This window comes from Thalassophryne amazonica, chromosome 12, assembly GCF_902500255.1.
Source record: "Thalassophryne amazonica chromosome 12, fThaAma1.1, whole genome shotgun sequence".
NCBI lineage: Eukaryota > Metazoa > Chordata > Actinopteri > Batrachoidiformes > Batrachoididae > Thalassophryne > Thalassophryne amazonica.
The window spans coordinates 59,835,087-59,852,744 of record NC_047114.1 but is presented as its reverse complement, the minus strand read 5'-3'; the positions used below and the strand labels follow the sequence as shown (position 1 = coordinate 59,852,744).

General features: G+C 40.7%; 1 protein-coding gene across 1 annotated transcript in view; it reads left to right on the top strand.

The window, feature by feature from the left end:
- The first annotated feature begins 3,064 nt into the window (after positions 1-3,064).
- LOC117521480 (calcium-binding mitochondrial carrier protein Aralar1-like) overlaps positions 3,065-17,658 on the top strand; it is a 34,964-nt gene continuing 20,370 nt past the window's right edge. The window contains exons 1-9 of the mRNA XM_034182779.1: positions 3,065-3,155; positions 3,737-3,790; positions 11,464-11,609; positions 15,056-15,171; positions 15,406-15,545; positions 15,624-15,770; positions 16,782-16,920; positions 17,031-17,124; positions 17,253-17,337. Coding sequence (XP_034038670.1) covers positions 3,144-3,155; positions 3,737-3,790; positions 11,464-11,609; positions 15,056-15,171; positions 15,406-15,545; positions 15,624-15,770; positions 16,782-16,920; positions 17,031-17,124; positions 17,253-17,337 — 933 coding nt within the window. The 5' untranslated portion in view covers positions 3,065-3,143. The remainder of the gene's footprint in view (positions 3,156-3,736; positions 3,791-11,463; positions 11,610-15,055; positions 15,172-15,405; positions 15,546-15,623; positions 15,771-16,781; positions 16,921-17,030; positions 17,125-17,252; positions 17,338-17,658) is intronic.

Genomic DNA, 17,658 nt, shown 5'->3' with positions numbered 1-17,658 from the left:
CAACTATTTCTGTAGCAATCCACAAATCAGGCCTGTATGGTAGAGTGGCTAGATGGAAGCCACTCCTTAGTAAAAGGCACATGACAGCCTGCCTGGAGTTTGCCAAAAGGCACCTGAAGTACTCTCAGACCATGAGAAAGAAAATTCTCTATGCTACAAAGATTGGACACTTTCATGTTAATTCCAGGCGTCATATTTGGAGGAAACCAGACACCATCCTTACAGTGAAGCATGGTGGTGGCAGCATCATGCTGTGAGGATGTTCTTCAGCGGCAGGACCTGGGAGACTAGTCAGGATTGAGGAAAAGATGAATGCAGCAATATACAGAGACATCCTGGATGAAAACTTACTCCAAAGTGATCTTGACTTCAGACTGTGGCGACAGTTCAACCTTCAGCAGGACAATGACCTTAAGCACACGGACAAGTTATCAAAGGAGTGGCTTCCGGACAACTCTGTGAATGTCCTTTAGTGGCCCAGCCAGAGCTCAGACCTGATGAACATCTTTGGAGAGATCTGAAAATGGCTGTGCACCAACGCTCCCCATCCAACCTGATGGAGCTTGAGAGGTGCTGCAAAGAGGAATGGGCAAAACTGCCCAGCAATAGGTGCACCAAGCTTGTGGCATCATATTCAAGAAGACTTGAGCTGTAATTGCTGCCAAACGTGCATCAACAAAGTATTGAGCAAAGAGTGTCAATATTTATGTACCTGTAATTTCTTAGTTTTTATTTTTAATAAATTTGTAAACATTTCAAAAAACTTTTATGTTGTCATTATGGGGTGTTGTGAGCAGAATTTTGAGTGGGGAAAAAAGAATTTACCTATTTTAGAAGAAGTCTGTAACATAACAAAATATGCAACAAGTGAAGTGCTGTGAATACTTTCCAGATGCATTGTAACTCAGGGCATATCTTATATTTGGCATAGAGGTGTTAGGAACACATAGTCCTCCTGTGTACATTCCACTAGAGGCAAAACCACAATGGGCGGAGGTTCTGAGGAGTGTTGTAGCACAGATATGCTACTGGATGTTTCAAGGTCATCATTCTGACAGCCGTCACTCGGAGGTAATAGTTCTTTAACAACAGAGTGGTGTGTTTTGTCAACACTGTGAATATATAAGGCAAAGAAGAAGGGCATCACTGAGGCTAACCTTCTGAGTCCATTTGGCTGTGAAAAAGGAGGTTGGGCCCACTTGCTGTCCAGGCTAAATGCGATTGGACTGTTTGCAATTGGTCACACCAGTGTGATTCCCTTTAGTCAAATGCCCTTCTAAAGTTGCCTTTAGAAGGTGAACACATTGCTTTCACCTTTTGGCCATGGCCATAGTGCTGCAGTGCATATTTGCTGATAGGTCACTGCCTTATCAGTGACACCAAACACTGCAGTTACCCCATATGAAAAGCTCAGCCAAAGCCATTGAGATAAGCTATCAAGCTTTTTAAATAAATAAAAACAAAAAATATGTTCAATACATTTTTTTCAAACCAGGCCCACAAAGTGCAAAATAAAATCATCAACAAATAGGATGTGATTGCATTTGTAAGATCTAAACATTATGCTGAGTTCAGTAATCCTCCCTCACTCACTCATCGTCAACCATTTACTCCAGTTAAGGATTGTGGGGGCTGGAGCCTATCCCAGCAGTCATAGGGCGTGAGGCAATGTACACCCTGGACAGGATGCCACTCTGTCGCAGAGCCACACATAGACAAACAAACACATTCACACGCACGCTACAGAGAATTTAAAGTTTCCAATCCACATAACCTGCATGTGTTTGGATGTAAGAGGAAGCTGAGGAGCCCACACAAACACAGGGAGAGCATGCAAACTCCACACAGAAAGGTCACAAGTGGGAATCAATCCCATGATCTTCTTGCTGTGAGGCAACAGTGCTACCCACTAATCCACCGTGCTGCCAGTCCAGTAATCCTGAAAAGTAATTAATGTGTTAAATCAGCTCAATCAGTGTCAAATCAACTCTATCATAGCTCAATTACAGTATTAAATAGGCTTTACTGTAGTGTTAGGGAGGGGTGTTATTTAAAAAAATTTGGAAATCTATAAATGTTTGCATGGAATATGGAAATATACATGGAATAAACCATAGCAGGATAAATTTTGGGTCATTTGGTTCCAAAAACCCATATGGACAGAGCGTTTGAAAATTTCAAGTAACGCGTATGTGCTGTTGACGTAGGAAACCACTTTGTTGCTTATAATTAGTTCATTGTGGTCATGTCATTCTTTACATGTGATGATTATACTCAACTGATGTTCCTGAAATAAAAACTACATAGATTTTGTTTGTTACAATTGATCGTAACATATGTACTGAAATTGGGTTTTTTGTCATTTACTCTTAAAAACACCAGATAGGCTTATTGTTACTATAGAAGTTGATTATAAACTTGGGGTCAAGCAACATTTGGAGCCAAATTTCAAGTCTCTAGGTGCAGCGGTTCTCAAGATATGACATTTTCGTTGATATTTTGGTGATTTTTGAACCCGATATCTTCATTGGCTCCATCGATATGGAACAAAAAATGACCCAAAATTTATCCTGCTATGGTTTATTCCGTGTATATTTCCATATTCCATGCAAACATTTATAAATTTCCAAATTTTTTGAAATAACAACCCTCCCTAATAGTGTATTTCAATTGACCAATGACCACCAACTCATTCTTCTCAGAATTCAAAAGTAGAAAATTACTTGACACCCAGTTTTTAACTGAAGGCAGACAATCCTCCATTACCTTCAAATGACAGTTTATTTTACTAGGTAAAACGGGCATAATGTATCATTTGTCTGTATGTCGCTTCAGGCAAAGGAGAACAAATGGGCAAAAAAATCAGCTGCAGTTTGCCAGAAGGCTGAGACTCCAGCAGCCTAGATTTTATTTTGAAATAGTTCCTAAGTACCTGAAAGAAACCGACGAAGCCTAACAAAACGCACATTTTAGGCTCCAACCATATGTGGCTGTAGCGTCAGTTGTCTTACCGGAGGGCAAAGTTTTAAAGCCTGGAGTTAATGAAGTATTCTTAATATTTAACCGAGCAGCTCAGGTTCACTTTTTGACACGACGGAGGGCGTGGCACTCCGCTCGCGCACTCTACGTGACGTCAAAGCAGCATGGCGGTCAAGGTGACTTCGGCATCGCTCCCTTAACGTTTTTAAATGTCTACTTTGGCATGTCTCCGTGTCTTTTCTGTGGTTTTGTGCGTAGGACCGGTCAAAGTTGTGCCGTGTCAACCTGTCCGAGTCGGATCTTCTTGGATACGGTGTTCCCGGTGGCTGTAGCATCTGCTGGTCGTCGGCCTCGATGAGTTCCTCAAGCTCGAACTTAGCAAGATGATGCTAACCAGTTGCTAAAACTACCATGATTTAAAAAAAAACAAACTACAGGACAGCACTTATTGCTTTATAACTATTTGTCTGTAATTTACTCTTGTTTTCTGGCACATTTGTTGATTTTAATATGGCATCGTAGAGGTTTGCGTCCTGTTCGTGTAGTTTGCTTGCTTGCTAGCTAACTAGCCCTTTAGGAACTGAAGTTTGGTTGATCGTTGTTGCTTTGTCAGGATATCTGTTTTGTTTAAATCAGTCGCTTTTCAAGGAGGTGTCAACTCTAAGCCTTTTTTTTTTTTAATTACTGAGCACAACGCCTGTAATAACTGCTTTGTTTACATTGCCAAAATTTAAACAGTGTTCTTATGTGCTGCCAGGTGCAGTCTACCAAACGCGGGGATCCAACTGAGCTAAAAGCAGTCTTCCAGAAGGTAAGGAGTTCTTAACATCAGTCTCTCTGTAGATAATAATCAGGTTTACATCTTTCAGCATCACCCGTATGTCTGTGCATGAGTCTTGTAAGTGTAGTGAAAGTTCAGTGGTAGCAGAGTATATGGAGATGTGCATGAAGGAAAGTATTACATGTATCACAATGTAATACTGTCCTTTGCATGTGTAGCGGCTGTGCTCGCTGTCTGAATTGTTGTGATTTTGAGTCCTCCCATTTGCTCCCCTTTGAATGCAAACGGGCAGATGTAAAAAGAACAAACCTTGGCAGATGTAAAAAGAAAGGTCAAGGGTGGAACATGAGTGTGAGTTGTGATTATGTAGTTACAGTCAGTGGCTGTGTTATTGATTGGAAAACACTGTTTTTGTCATTTAATTAAAATTTTTGTTGGCAATACAATACAGACACTCTAGGAATTTGTAGTTTACTTTTTAAAAAGATGGAAAGTACTCTTTCTGTTAATCTGATGTGATAAAGTGTGTTGACTTTCCTAGGAATCAAAAGTCTAAACATAAACTCTAATAAGAATAAATGGCAATAATAAAAAAAGTACACTCTGCAGCAATGCACAAAACTCCCAAATTGAAGAGCTGATAATACAGGAAAAATGTGTGTCTTATACGCCGGAAAATACAATATTAATATTCTGAGTTGCGATGTATACCTGTGGTGAACTTGGTGAATGTAAAAAATAACAATAATAATAACTGGTCATATCTGGGCAGCACGGTGACTTAGTGGTTAGCACTGTTGCCTCACAGCAAGAAGGTTGTTGGTTCAATTCCCGCCTGTGGCCTTCTGTGTGGAATTTGCATGTTCTCCCAATGTTTGCGTGGGTCTCCTCCGGGTGCTCCTGTTTCCTCCCACATCCAAAGACTTGTGGGTTAGGTGGATTGGAATCTTTAAATTGTCCGTAGGTGTATGTGTGGGTGTGGCTGTGTTTGTTTGTGTGATTGTGGCCCTGTGACAGACTGGTGTCCTGTCCGGGGTGTACCCCGCCTCGCGCTCTATGACTGCTAATTGGACTAAGTGGTTGAAGGTGTGTGTGTGTGTGTGTGTGTGTGTGTGTGTGTGGTGTGTGTGTGTGTGTGTGTGTGTGTGTGTGTGTGTGTGTGTGTGTGTGTGTGTGTGTGTGTGTGTGGGGGGGGTCATATCTGAAATATTTAAGAACCAAAGAGAATGAACACAGTAATGTCAAAAGAACTCTTTAATTACTGATGTAATAAAGCAACTGCCAAGTCCAAACGGTAAACACATAAAACTGCAAATACTTCAGCAAAAACAAGCGTTTGACTGGGAAATAAAGACGCTTTAACTTACTTAGGTGATGGAGGTGATGGTCTAGTGGTTAAGGCATTAGGCTTGAGACCAGAAGATCCTCGGTTCAAATCCCAGCCTGACTGGAAAATCACTAAGGGCCCTTGGGCAAGGTCTTTAATCCCGTATTGCTCCCGGAGTGTAGTGAGCACCTTGTATGGCAGCACCCTCACATCGGGGTGAATGTGAGGCATTATTTGTAAAGCACTTGAGTGTCTGATGCAGATGGAAAAGCGCTATATAAATGCAGTCCATTTACCTAAAGGCTCTCTCTTGTGGTTTTTATTTATTTTATTACTTTTAATGTGTTTAACAGCTAGAAAGTGACACATAACAACATTGTGCTAACTTTTTCCTTCCACCCTTGACTACTAACCTCAGACTGCATCGCGATAGGTAGAGGTGTCGGGATCACAAACACCACTGTTCGGATTGGATACTGTGTTGCAGACCGAACAGTCCGCCCTGCCTCCACTGCGCATGCGTCATTTCAGAGCTCAGTAACTTGTCTGAGATGGACTGTCTTCACCCAAAGTGATGAAATGGATTAATGTGATTATTAACCATCAGATGACAAGGTGAAACCTCTTAACTCATTCTGAAGTCAGTTTTAAGCAGAAACGAGGCACTTTTAAGCAGAAACGAGGCAATAATCAGTGACGCTTTGAAATGACGGAGGTGCAGTGAATGCAGCAGCTGTGGCACTCTGATCGCTTCCTCCATCTTTTATGATGAAATAATGGTGAATTTATGTGGAAATGATTGTTGTACAAAAGCTTCAGATATCTGTTGCTGAGATTGATGATGACTGGAGTGCAGTTTGAAGCAGAAACGAGGTGATAATTGGTGAACTGCGGCTGCTGACTCATGCGCAGTGAAGGCAGGGTGGACCGATTTTTAGGGGGGACCGTTCAATCTGCAACAGCTGTTTTGTTTTTTTTAAGCCATGGATCGGACCATTTTTTGGGGTCAGCCAAAAAGAAAGGTTTTTAAAAATAACTTGAGTCATGAAAATAAGGAACTTTTGTCTGTGGGCCTGAATAAAAACAAGGCGGCCAATGTTTTACACAATACTTTAAAATAAAACACTTAATTGTTGTGTTAAATTGTAATATGAACAGTATCTGTGAATTAAAAAAAAAAAGCCTTTGCTTAAATCATGAAAAGTACAACAAAAAAGGAGCAAAACTGATCTGAGTTTATAACTTCAAGTTCTTTTTCACTCTTATTTTTCTGGAGATGTGGACTTTAAGCCATCTCAGCTGTGTCCAAGCTTTGACTGCAGCTCTCGGTTCAGTGGTCTTCATGGCTGTACAGTGAAGAGACGACCGCTCTCAACGTGAATGGAGATTGTTTTTGCGCTGATCATGTTTGTTTCCAACAACAGGAGCTCAGGTCTCTACGTGAGGGTGTTGCGCTGTTTGTTTATTTATGTGTGTGTGTGTGTGTGTGTGTGTGTGTGTGTGTGTGTGTGTGTGTGTGTGTGTGTGTGTGTGTGTGGCGATAACATACATCCAAAGATGCAACTCTTCCAGTCATCTTGCAATGACCGCAGCTCTCAGCCAGGAGGTTGTCATCAGATGGTTACCAACAATCATTGAGTGTTTTGACCCTTAACCATAACTCTCTCCTGTTGGCGGGTCAGCAGTGGTGGCCAGCCACTACTCACTCCCTCCTGGCTGCCAGCTCAACTCCTCCCTCCTATTCCAAATCCAACAGGAGGCTCTCTCTGCTGCCTCTCCGAGTCTTCTCACTGCCTTACCCCTCTCTGCTCCTCTTAGTCCAACCGCTGTCACAGTTTCCAAACTGACTGGGCTGGGAATCCCCTGCATCCCACCTCAACTGGGTACAACAAACATCTGCCAGCCTTTGTCTCTGCAATCCTGCAACAGCTCTCTCTCACGTTCAGATTTCCTTTCATATGCCTCTTCACACTCATCCTCCCATGGCACAGTAAGCTCCACCAGGATGATTTTCTTTCTGTAACAGAGTAAACGACTGCATCTGGTCTCAAGGTTGTGTGGACAAAATCCGGAAACTAAAGCCTTTTCTTTAGGTCTACCCTAAGCTCCCATGCCTGGGCAGACTGCATTAAGCTGGAGATCGACATACTGGGCCCTGATAGCTTTGACCCCTCCTTAACAAAAGTTATAGCCGGGGCCCACTTCCCCTTGTATTGATGTTTCATCATTCTCTTCTGCTCCAAAATGTCAGCAAGGACTGTCAACACTTTGTCATGGTGCCATCTATACCTGCCCTGGGTGAGAACTGTGCGACACCCTGACAGAATGTGAGCCATTTTTCCTTTCTGCCCACAGAGCTTACACAGTGGGTCATCTCTCAACCCTCACCTAAGGTGGTTAACGGGGGATGGAAGAGTGGCTTGAATGTCATTTTGGCTCATGTTGCCATCTCTTCAAGCTTTACTAAGACCCAGCGAGCCTGCACATGGGAGGATGTAGTCATTGTAAGGTCATCCGTGTAAACTCTGATAGCTGGTTGGCGAATCCCAGAATCCATTATTGTGCCTCTGGTTTCTTTTTCCCCTGCCTTGATGATGAGGTTCATGCCCATGACAAACAACATTGGAGAGAGCGTGTACCCTGACAATCCCTCGTCCAAGGTGCTGCCACTGAGTGATGTAGTCCTTTGTCTTAAAGCGAAGTTTGATTCCCCCCAGGTAGGTGTTAACCATTACACTAATGTGCTCCGGATATGGCAATGTTATCTGTCTGTCTGTCTGTCTAATCAATGACTGTGGAAATTTACATGTTGTCTTCAGGCAGTCATCTTTAAAAATCTCATTGGAACGGCACCAAACAAAAGTTCCAGCATCATCACCTTGCCCAATGCAGATTCGAGATTCATCACTGAATATGACTTTCATCCAGTCATCCACAGTCCACGATTGCTTTTCCTTAGCCCGTTGTAACCTTGTTTTTTTCTGTTTAGGTGTTAATGATGGCTTTTGTTTAGCTTTTCTGTATGTAAATCCCATTTCCTTTAGGCGGTTTCTTACAGTTTGGTCACAGACATTGACTCAAGTTTCCTCCCATTTGTTCTTCATTTGTTTTGTTGTGCATTTTCTATTTTTGGGACATATTGCTTTAAGTTTTCTGTCTTGACGCTTTGATGTCTTCCTTGGTCTACCAGTATGTTTGCCTTTAACAACCTTCCCATGTTGTTTGTATTTGGTCGAGTTTAGACACAGCTGACTGTGAACAACCAACGTCTTTTGCAACATTGTGTGATGATTTACCCTCTTTTAAGAGTTTGATAATCCTCTCCTTTGTTTCAATTGACATCTCTCGTGTTGGAGCCATGATTCATGTCAGTCCACTTGGTGTAACAGCTCTCCAAGGTGTGATCACTCCTTTTTAGATGCAGACTAACGAGCAGATCTGATTTGATGCAGGTGTTAGTTTTGGGGATGAAAATTTACAGGGTGTTTCCATAATTTATTCCTCAGAATTGAGTGAGTCCGTATTTTTTCTCTCTGCTTGGTCTAAAAAAGTAACCGTTACTGACTGCCACAGTTATTTTTCCTGATTTCTTAGTGTTTCTTAAAGCCAGAAAGTTGCCATTTGAAATTACTTTAGTTTTGTCATGTCTGTGATCTGCTTTTTTTCTACAAAATTAAACAACTGAATGAACATCCTCTGAGGCCGGTAATTCCATAATTATTGTGTGTGTGTGTGTGTGTGTGTGTGTGTGTGTGTGTGTGTGTGTGTGTGTGTGTGTGTGTGTGTGTGTGTGTGTGTGTGTGTGTGTGTGTGTGTGTGTGTGTGTGTATATATATATATATATATATATATATATATATATATATATATATATATATATATATATATATATATGTGTATATGTATATATATATATATATATGAGAGAGAGATATAGATAGATAGTAGTGCTCAAAAATTAACATACCCAGGCATTTTTTTTTTTTTTTGGCCATTTTTCAGAGAATATGAATGATAATACAAAAACTTTTTTTTCCCACTCATAGTTAGTGGTTGTGTGAAGCCATTTATTGTCAAACAACTGTGTTTATTCTTTTTAAATCATAATGACAACAGAAACCTACCTAAATGATCCTGATCAAAGGTTTATATACCCTTGTTCTTAATACAGTGTATTGCCTCATTTAACATCAGTGACAGCTTGGAGTCTTTTGTGGTCGTTGTGGACGAGGCTATCTGATGTTAGACCTGCCACTGAATATGTCTTGACTTTATTGTATCATTCATTCATTCATTCATCTTCTACCGCTTTGTCCAATTAAGGGTCGCGGTGGGGCTGGAGCCTATCCTAGCAGTCATAGGGCGTGAGGCAGGGTACACTAAGGACAGGACGCCAGTCTGTCGCAGGGCCACAAATAGACAAACAGACACACCCACATTCACACCTAAGGACAATTTAAAGATCCCAATCCACCTAACCCGCATGTCTTTGGACGTGGGAAGAAACCGGATTATGAAGAAATACAAACAGTATGGCACTCTATGGTAAATCTGCATGGAGTACAGAGTTCTCAAAAACTGAGTGACTGTGCAAGAAGGAGAGGAGTGAAGAAAGACACCCAGATAACCCAGAACAAGGTAAAGGCTTATGTGGCTGTGATTAGAGAAATTGTGCAAATTTTGCATTTTGTATCACTGCTCTTATCTTTATAGTGGAGTAGAGCAGCAAAGGATATTCTTTCACCAAAACGGATCAAATCTGCACTTGCATCACAGATGTAGCTGAACTTTCAGGTCTTCTTTTTAAGAAAATCCTCCTCTATACCACTTCCTCATGAAGCCGTATAACTGGTGATACAAAATGCAAAGCTTTTGTAAATGCATTCTTTTTACTGGTTGTATGTTTTATTGAATTGGTGCTGTTTCAACAATACAAACTCCAGTATTGCTGCTTGTTTAGCTAGGCATCCTTTTGTTGCATGTGATTACATGCAACAAAATACATGTTTGAATTCAATCAGGACTCATGCCACAGAATACATCTTAGGTGTATGTTTTTAGTATATTCAGATTAGTTGTGAGAACATATGTATGCTATGTTCTCCAGTTATTTAAAAAAAAAAAAAAGTGCCCTAAAAATATAATTCTTACTCTGAAATTTGGCCACAGATATGCCCAGATTGCTCCTAGAACCTCCTATTTTATAATATTTTCTTGGGGAGGCCCCCCAAAGTCCCACTGGCAGAGACGTTAGGCCCTCTGTACCTTCTCTGTTGGTGGCATCCTGGCCTTTTGGGTCATTCCTGCTTTTCCATTATGGCCTGTTGACACCCTTTGCCAAGTAGCTTATTTATCTATACCATAATGTAATGTTTAATGTGTTTTAGGTTTTGTGTGTGTGTTGTGGGGGGCTGAGTTGGTTGAGTGTTGAAGTCAGTGTTGTGTAATTGCTCGTGTCACATTACCTTCAATACATTCCAAGGGGTGACTGGAGTGTCCTTGTTAAATATACACCAACGTTCACTGTGCAGCACCAGTGTGCTTAAATGACAAACAGGTACAGGCAATTAAACAAACAAACAAAAAAAGCATCCAAGTTTGTGTGTGAGCATGAACTGGCATGATGGACTTGGTTATCCATCACCTTGTCTTTTAACTAGAATTTGTGTGAGAATTATGTAATAGTTGTGTGAGCCAGCAGTTTCCTGTATATAGATATCCACCGAGACATTATGTGTTTACCTAACCACAAGTAAATTGCGGGCAAGACTGATAGTACGGGCTGGCATTATTCTGTAGTGTAACAGTTGTAAAACAAGAACCCAGGTGCAGTTGGTGAAAAATATATTTTTTCAAGCCAGTATAACTTTTGTGTCTTCATATAATTTGGACATATTTGTTAATAATTGACATCCCTGATGTTTGAATACCACAAAAAGGAGAAGGTCTTGTAGTAAGGGTCACATGCTCTGACATGCAAACCTATGCACTACTGATTTCACATTCACTGCTTGTTTCTGGCATGCAGAGCAAACAGTAGCAGTATTCACGACAAGACGTCAGCATGTTTCATGTAACCAATGTTTAATCCATCTCAGAAGCATGGCTTTATGCTGGCTGTTATCAACCATTTTCTTCAAAGTCTCCTAGCTAGTGACATGTTTGGTGAGTCTCTGTGGGTGAAGCATGACAACCACATGGCTTTCAGTGAATATGAAATCAGTATTGCATAGAAAGAGATTTGCTTGTTGGAGCATGTGACCCTGACTGCAATGATTTGTCCTTTCAGGGATGTCAATTATTAACAGTTATATAGTGCCTGTAACGTGGTAGCTGGTTAATGATGTTTTTTTTTTCCCCCCCCCTCTCTCCTCAGTATGCCAGTATAGTTGACAAGGATGGAGAGAAGTTCATGACCCCAGAAGATTTTGTCCAGAAGTACCTCAGACTGCACACAGAGATCCATCACAACCCCAAAACTGTACAGCTTATCGCTGCTGTGGCCGACACAACAAAAGACGGGTTTGTAGTATTGCAGAAATACTCCGGACACACATTTGATTATCATCACTAATAAAGCATTTACTGAGTTACATCTGTTCAAGTTCTGTTGTAGTTATGTATAGATATATCCCCGGGCGCCTTATGGCGACTTCTGCTCCTAACTGGCAATTAGGATGGGTTAAATGCAGTAGACACAATTCATGAACATGTTCCTTTGTGCATATGACAATAAAATTCTTTTGAATCCTTGAATCCTTTGAATAAGGTAGAACATAAATCCCATATGATTTGTGAGTACCGTATTTCCTTGATTAAACATCTGACCTTAAATACGGGCCTGCCTCTTTTAAGCGTCGGGTCAAAACTCTGCTTGGAAAAAAAAAATGCCTGCTTTGTACACGCGCCCCAGCCTTGTTTAAAGGCCAGGTCACGTATGTTAGCCGCCAGATGTCTCTGGCTGATTGCCCGTGTGAGAAGTCGTGGGTTCAAATGGCAGCCTCCTGCTCGAGCATGGGTGCTGACAGACAACATACTGGTAATTTGACCCCTTGAAGGAGTCACTCCTACTACCAGTACTGTCACAAAATGGAAGTATAGTTCCTGTACCGTTGAGACAAAGCTGCAGGCTATTGCGTTTGCCGGAGGGGAAAAAAAACAAAACAAAATAGCAAGTTGCATACAGTTTAAAATGATTTGTAAAGGAATCACATCTAGATCACAATTACATCTATTTCTTCAGCTTTGGGGAAAAATAAATTTGCCATAAAAAAAATTACAGGTGAACCCAGTTAACTCATGCACACAAGTCGTGATTTGGCAGTCAAGTTGTGGACTCCGAAAATTTAGACTGCTGTATCAAAATCAATTTTGATGTGACCATTTTTAGGACCGATCGTCAGTGTGAATAATTCTGGTTGATGATTTTTTTGTCATCCTCCAGCCGCTGCAGGTCAGTGATGTGGGTGGACGTATCTGTGCGGATGAGTCCTAACAATTCAAAGTTTTTGGATGTGACTCTTTAGATCGTTTCTGCTGGTGCGGATTGGGCTGGAATTTATACATACCACACACGCGCCCTCAACACGTATGGTGGGCCCAATCTGAACGGAAAGTAAGGATCTAAAGAGTCACAAACAAAAACTTTGAATTGTCCGCACTGACGAAGCCTTCATCGCTGAGCAGCAGCAGTCGGAGGAGGAAGAAAAAGATCCTGAACCCACTCCAGATCAAGAAATCATCACCATCCAGGAAGGAATCATGCTTCAAATGGTCAAAACTATTGTATTCATCAACATCAGTGTTATCACAATATATAACTTAATAATGCTGCCATTTTGAACAGTATGCTGATAATGACTGAAACCTGCAGAAAATACAGGGATCATTAGCTGAACTGTTGTTGTCATCTTTCTCATTGTAGTGTATGTGTGTGTGTTGTTTTTTTTTTAAGTTTAATTGAATTTTATTTTAGAAGCACTTTGTATGTTTGAAAGTGTTACCATCTCTATCCTCTTGCGATAAAGTAATTTTCATGTGAAGACAGAAAAAGTTTCACAGAAATGTAGTCTAAAATGGGATTCTGTTAAGTGAACCATGAACTACAAATGGAATGGTAAATGGACTGCATTTATATAGTGCTTTTCCATCTGTATTGGACGCTCAAAGTGCTTTACACATCAATGCCTCACATTCACCCTGATGTGAGGCTGCTGTCATTCAAGGCGCCCATTAAACACTGGGAGCAACTAGGGGATTAAGGACCTTGCCCAAGGGCCATTAGTTATTTTCTGGTCAGGCTGGGATTTGAACCAAGGATCCGCTGCTTTCAAGCCCAACGCTTAACCATTAGACCATCACCTCCTGAACTATGCTCTGAAATGTGCACTCTTTTAAGGACGCATTGATCATCATTAAAGTCTTTTATAAATGGACTGCATTTATATAGCACTTTCATGGTCAAAGTGCTTTATAGTGATTCATCACATTCACCCATTCACACACCTGTGCTGCCATGCAAGCTGCTCACTACATGCCAAAAGTAATGTGGGGATTAAAGACCTTGCCCAGGTCTGACAGGGATTTGAACAGAGAATCCTCTTGTCACAAGACCATCGCTTTGACCATCATATTCACAGCAGAAGAGGGAAAAGAAAAAGCCTAGATCCTTCATCTTTCACATCTTTCTTTAAAAAGAAAAGTAAATACCACGCTCAGACCTTTGTCATTCTTTGTCAAACGTGTGGAGTTTGTAGTAGTGATGGGATGAACAACACCGGAACGTCAACACTGTGCCGAGCACACAAGAGTGAAACCCCGTATTGGTGCGTGTATCGCTTTAAGACAAAATCACGTGATCGATACAGGAACTGTGTCGTTTGACTGCGCCGTGCCAAATTGTGTTTATAAGGAAACAAACTGTATCGACATGTTGCAGATTTGTTGGATGGAGTTTTGCTGGTGGATTTTTGCTTGCCCTCACCTTGTTCCACTGACTTTATGGATCGTTCAAAGACGTTTCCCCAGTCTGGAATAATTTTGATCTTTTGACACCAAATAAGATTACATATGTTTGTACTCCTTTACAATACTGGAAGAATAACCAGAAAACATATCCACACCTTTATCAACTCGCACTTAAATGTTTATGCTCACCATCTTCATCTTTACCCTGTGAAAGAGTTTTTTTCTAAGGCAGAGGAACTGGTGTGTAAGAGGAGAAATCGCCTTGGAGCAAAGACACTTCAGAAACCTTTGTTCCTCAATAAAAATGCATAAATGAATCTACTTTTAGTCTTTTATTTCATATGCTTTAACACTTAAGTTAACACATTTCCATACATAAGTTACAAACTCTGACTTTTATTACAGACAAATTTGCTATATTTTACAAACCAACTCAGTTTAGCATTTACACAAACAGGGTTTTAAGCAAATTTTAAACTCTTCTCATGAACAGCTTAACTCCACACACAAATAGAGGACGGGCGATTGATTATTTCACAGGCTGATGCTGCGTTTGCAGCACGGTAACTTTTCCATCTTATTTTCATTTTATTTACCTGCAATGATTTTATAACTACTGCAGGGATCACTATTGAGCGACCAACACAGTGTCAATAGAGTGTCGACACAGTTTGTGTAGTGTGTCAATACACTCCTTGAGGTATCATCATCCCATCACTAGTCTACAGCATCTTATTTTTGGGGGGGGGGGCATCAGCACAATCTGACATTGTAATTGTGCTTGCAATGAGGTAAGTAGTGCAGGCTGAAACAAAATGTTTCTTCTTATATAATTGACCCACAACTATTCATACTAATTGTAGCTATCCTAAAGGTTTACTTAAACTGTTAAAATTGTACATGTTTTGTTTTAGAAGAGCATTGATCCTAAAAATTTAGTTTTTTGTGTTTAATGATGTTTTTTGTCCTTTTTATTTTATCTCTTGTACACACAATGGCAGACTCATCTCTTTCCAGGAGTTTCTTGCATTTGAGTCAGTGTTGTGTGCACCTGACGCTCTGTTCATTGTAGCCTTCCAGCTGTTTGACAAGACTGGAACTGGAACCGTTTCATTTGGTAAGAATCAACATGTTTTTGCATTTTTTGGTCTTCACAATTTCAAATAATTACAGAATAGCATAAGTGTTGACCATAGTTAATTTATCGGATACCATATGTAAAAGATCTTTCAATTTGTATAAAATCCTATGTATTAACTGCTTTATGTTAAAAACTTTAATGACTTGCCTGCTAAATTGTTAGTTTTTAAATTTACAAAAAAAAAAAAAAACTTCTGTGTTTGTGATGCAGCTAATGCACGTGACATCTTCAGCCAGACAACAGTGCACCACCACATTCCTTTTAATTGGGACTGTGAATTCATCCACCTGCACTTTGGGAATGACCGCAAGAAACTTCTCAGCTACCTTGAGTTCACACAGTTCCTGCAGGTATGCAGATTAACGCACAACCTATTTAGCATACAGATTGACCTTATTTACCCCGAGGTTTGTTGTATCAATGTCTAGGAACTGCAACTGGAGCATGCACGCCAGGCATTTGCTCAGAAGGACAAAGGAAAGAATGGCGTCATCTCTGCTATGGATTTTAGTGACATCATGGCCACAATCAGACACCACATGCTTACACCATTCGTGGAAGAAAACCTTGTATCGGTGAGTGTGTTTATTTTGTTTTTTTTGGGGGGGGGGTGGTGAGTTCACTGACGATATTTGCAGTCTGGTATATAAGTATTTGGGCAGTGACACTTTTTTTTGTGTAATTTTGCCTCTATTCACCACCGCAACACAGCTGAAGTGAACCAATCAAGATTTACTTATAGTGTAGACCAGTGTTTCTAAAGCTGGTCTTCAGGGCCTAAAGTACTGCACAACTTCCCTTTGTCCCTAAACACTAAATTAATCACTGCATATCTGCTCAGTCAGGTGTGTTCCATTGCTCAGTTGATTTGCTGATCTAGAGTTGACTGTTATCAAAAACTGATTCAAGTAGGGGACTACTGCAGGAAATATGTATATATTTGTATTGTGGTGATGTACAGAAGCAAAATGACAAAAACTGTCACTATTGAAATACCTGACTTTGGGAGCTGTGGGCCGGTGCCGTGTGTCACTGCACCCACCACACTACGAAGCGGCCTTTGGTCCTGGATGGCAAGCATGCCAGACACACAACTGACTCATCTCCACCTCTTAAAAGTAATGATCTGTGACATATCTCCGATATGGGAGTGCCACTGCCTGTGTTCTGACATGCAGTAGTTTATCGTGATTATATTGTGCATGATCCCACCAATTGTTCATTGACCTTGGCACAAGTTGCTCCATACACTTCTCCATACTCCACTTGTACAGCTTAAATTATTGTACTGTCACTTCTCAGCTTGGGCATAGTTCATTTGTAATTTTAACTTTTAAGTTCTCTGCGTGTTCATTGTTCTCTGAATGTTATTTTTCGTTCCCACAGTAAGATCAGACACGGACAGTGATTGGTACAGTCCAGGACATAGCTTGGTTTCTGTTTTTTTTTTTTTGTTTTTTTTTGCACTGCTTTCTAGCTGTTGTAGCACTTTTGCCCAAGCAAAGTGTCCTTGTGGGAACAGAAAAGTAGATTTGATTTGATTTAAATTATAATTTATTATGTGATTTGCCTTTATTCTGCACCAGGCTGCAGGCGGCAGTACCGCTCACATGGTCAGTTTCTCTTACTTCAATGCCTTTAACTCTCTCCTGAACAACATGGAACTGATCCGTAAGATTTACAGCACACTGGCTGGCACACGGAAGGACACACTTGTGACAAAAGGTACAAATGGGTGTATTCATTGATGGCTGTCATGCTGCTGTTTCTTCCTTTCAGCTAAGACATTTCACCAGTGAAGTAGGTGAAACTGACTTTCTTAACTTTTTCTGCAGAAGAGTTTGTCCATGCTGCAAACAAGTTCGGTCAGATCACCCCAATGGAAATCGACATCCTATATCAGTTATGCAGTCTGCACTCGCCTTCTGGGTAAACTCTCCTGCTTCTTCACTTTCCAGAATGTACCATAGAAAGCCTCGCAGTGCTGAGACATTATGATATATGTAAAACTGATGTTTTAAAATCCTGAAATGTATTAAATACAAATTGTGTATCAGGCGCCTGAACCTTGCTGACATTGAGAGGATAGCACCATTGGAGGAAGGTTCTCTGCCGTACCACCTGGTTGAATCACAGAAACAGGTGTGTGTGTATTTTCACAGATAAATTGCTTTTTGTCAACACGCAGCAGTGGCCTTGGTCACCACCAGACTTAGACTATGGAAATGAAAGAAGCTGTCACACAAGTACTTTCAAGCTATACATAACCCTAAATCTACACATTGAGAGAGACTCAGAGGAAGTTTGCTTCAGTCATATTCATACAAAATTCAGAGTTGTGTGGCTTAATGATTGTTTGAGTTTTAGAAAGTTACCACTGTGAAACTATTGTAAATTTCCTCTTCTGTGAGAACCAAACCAAAATATTCTATTGTTACCACAACAACGAGCAAATTTCATAAT